The sequence below is a fragment of the Apaloderma vittatum genome, unplaced genomic scaffold (genome assembly GCF_000703405.1).
Source record: "Apaloderma vittatum isolate BGI_N311 unplaced genomic scaffold, ASM70340v1 scaffold26974, whole genome shotgun sequence".
Taxonomy (NCBI): Eukaryota; Metazoa; Chordata; class Aves; order Trogoniformes; family Trogonidae; genus Apaloderma; species Apaloderma vittatum.
This window is the reverse complement of record NW_009713616.1, coordinates 1,068-1,862: the sequence shown is the minus strand read 5'-3', so window position 1 is coordinate 1,862 and position 795 is coordinate 1,068. Positions and strand designations below refer to the sequence as shown.

Below are 795 nucleotides of genomic sequence, written 5' to 3'. Positions count from 1 at the left end.
GGCCACCTCCAGTGTCCACTTTCTGGGGCTCCCTCAGAACCAACCGCCCCATTACCTCCCAGGGTTTGGGGGGAGGATGAGCGCGTGACCTCGAGGATGGGCTTTTGGTGGGGTTGGGCTTTTTGGAGAACTTGCAGCCCAGAGGTGGCAAGAGTAGGATGATGGCAGGAGCTGGTGCAGGCTGGCGGCATCGAGGTTGTCCCAGCAGTGGGTCTGTGGTGCCCATTTGCAGGGCCTGCAAGGACAGATCATGGGTGAGGCTCCTTCCTCCAGTCTGGTCCTCGCCAGGAAGGTCTCCAGGCCCAGTGAGGGGCAGAGTCAGGTAACAGACCTCTCTAACCTTCGTTCAGATGGGAAGACCTCAGGGAACTGCTCCCTCTGCCATGAGATGGGACAGCTGGGTCAGGAGATCACTAAGCTGCAGGGCGAGCTGGAGGAGATCCAGAAGATGCTTTTGGTTCAAGAAATTCTACTTGACCGGACTTCCCAGACCCACAACCAGCTCTCGTCCACCAGCAACAAGATCACCAGCGAGGTGGACGACTGCTCCTTCTCCATCCGGCAGGTCAACGAAAGCTTGGGGCAGTTCCTGGCCCAGGTTGGGGGCTGGCAGGTGGTCACCTCCCAGCTGGACAACTCCCTCAAGGGCTTGGACCAGGAGCGCTACGATGTCCGAGCTGCCGTGCAGCAGATGAACTTCACCCTGGGCCAAACCTCCGACTGGATCCAGGTCATCCAGAGGAAAACGGACGAGGAGACGCTGACGTTGCAGAAGATCGTCACCGAGTGGCAGAA

At 59.2% G+C, this 795-nt stretch overlaps 1 protein-coding gene across 1 annotated transcript in view; it reads left to right on the top strand.

Annotated features, from left to right (window-relative positions):
* Positions 1-250: 250 nt before the first annotated feature.
* SCARA3 (scavenger receptor class A, member 3) overlaps positions 251-795 on the top strand; it is a gene marked incomplete at its 3' end in the record, with an annotated part of 1,132 nt that continues 587 nt past the window's right edge. Inside the window, exon 1 of the mRNA XM_009868441.1 lies at positions 251-789. Coding sequence (XP_009866743.1) covers positions 251-789 — 539 coding nt within the window. The remainder of the gene's footprint in view (positions 790-795) is intronic.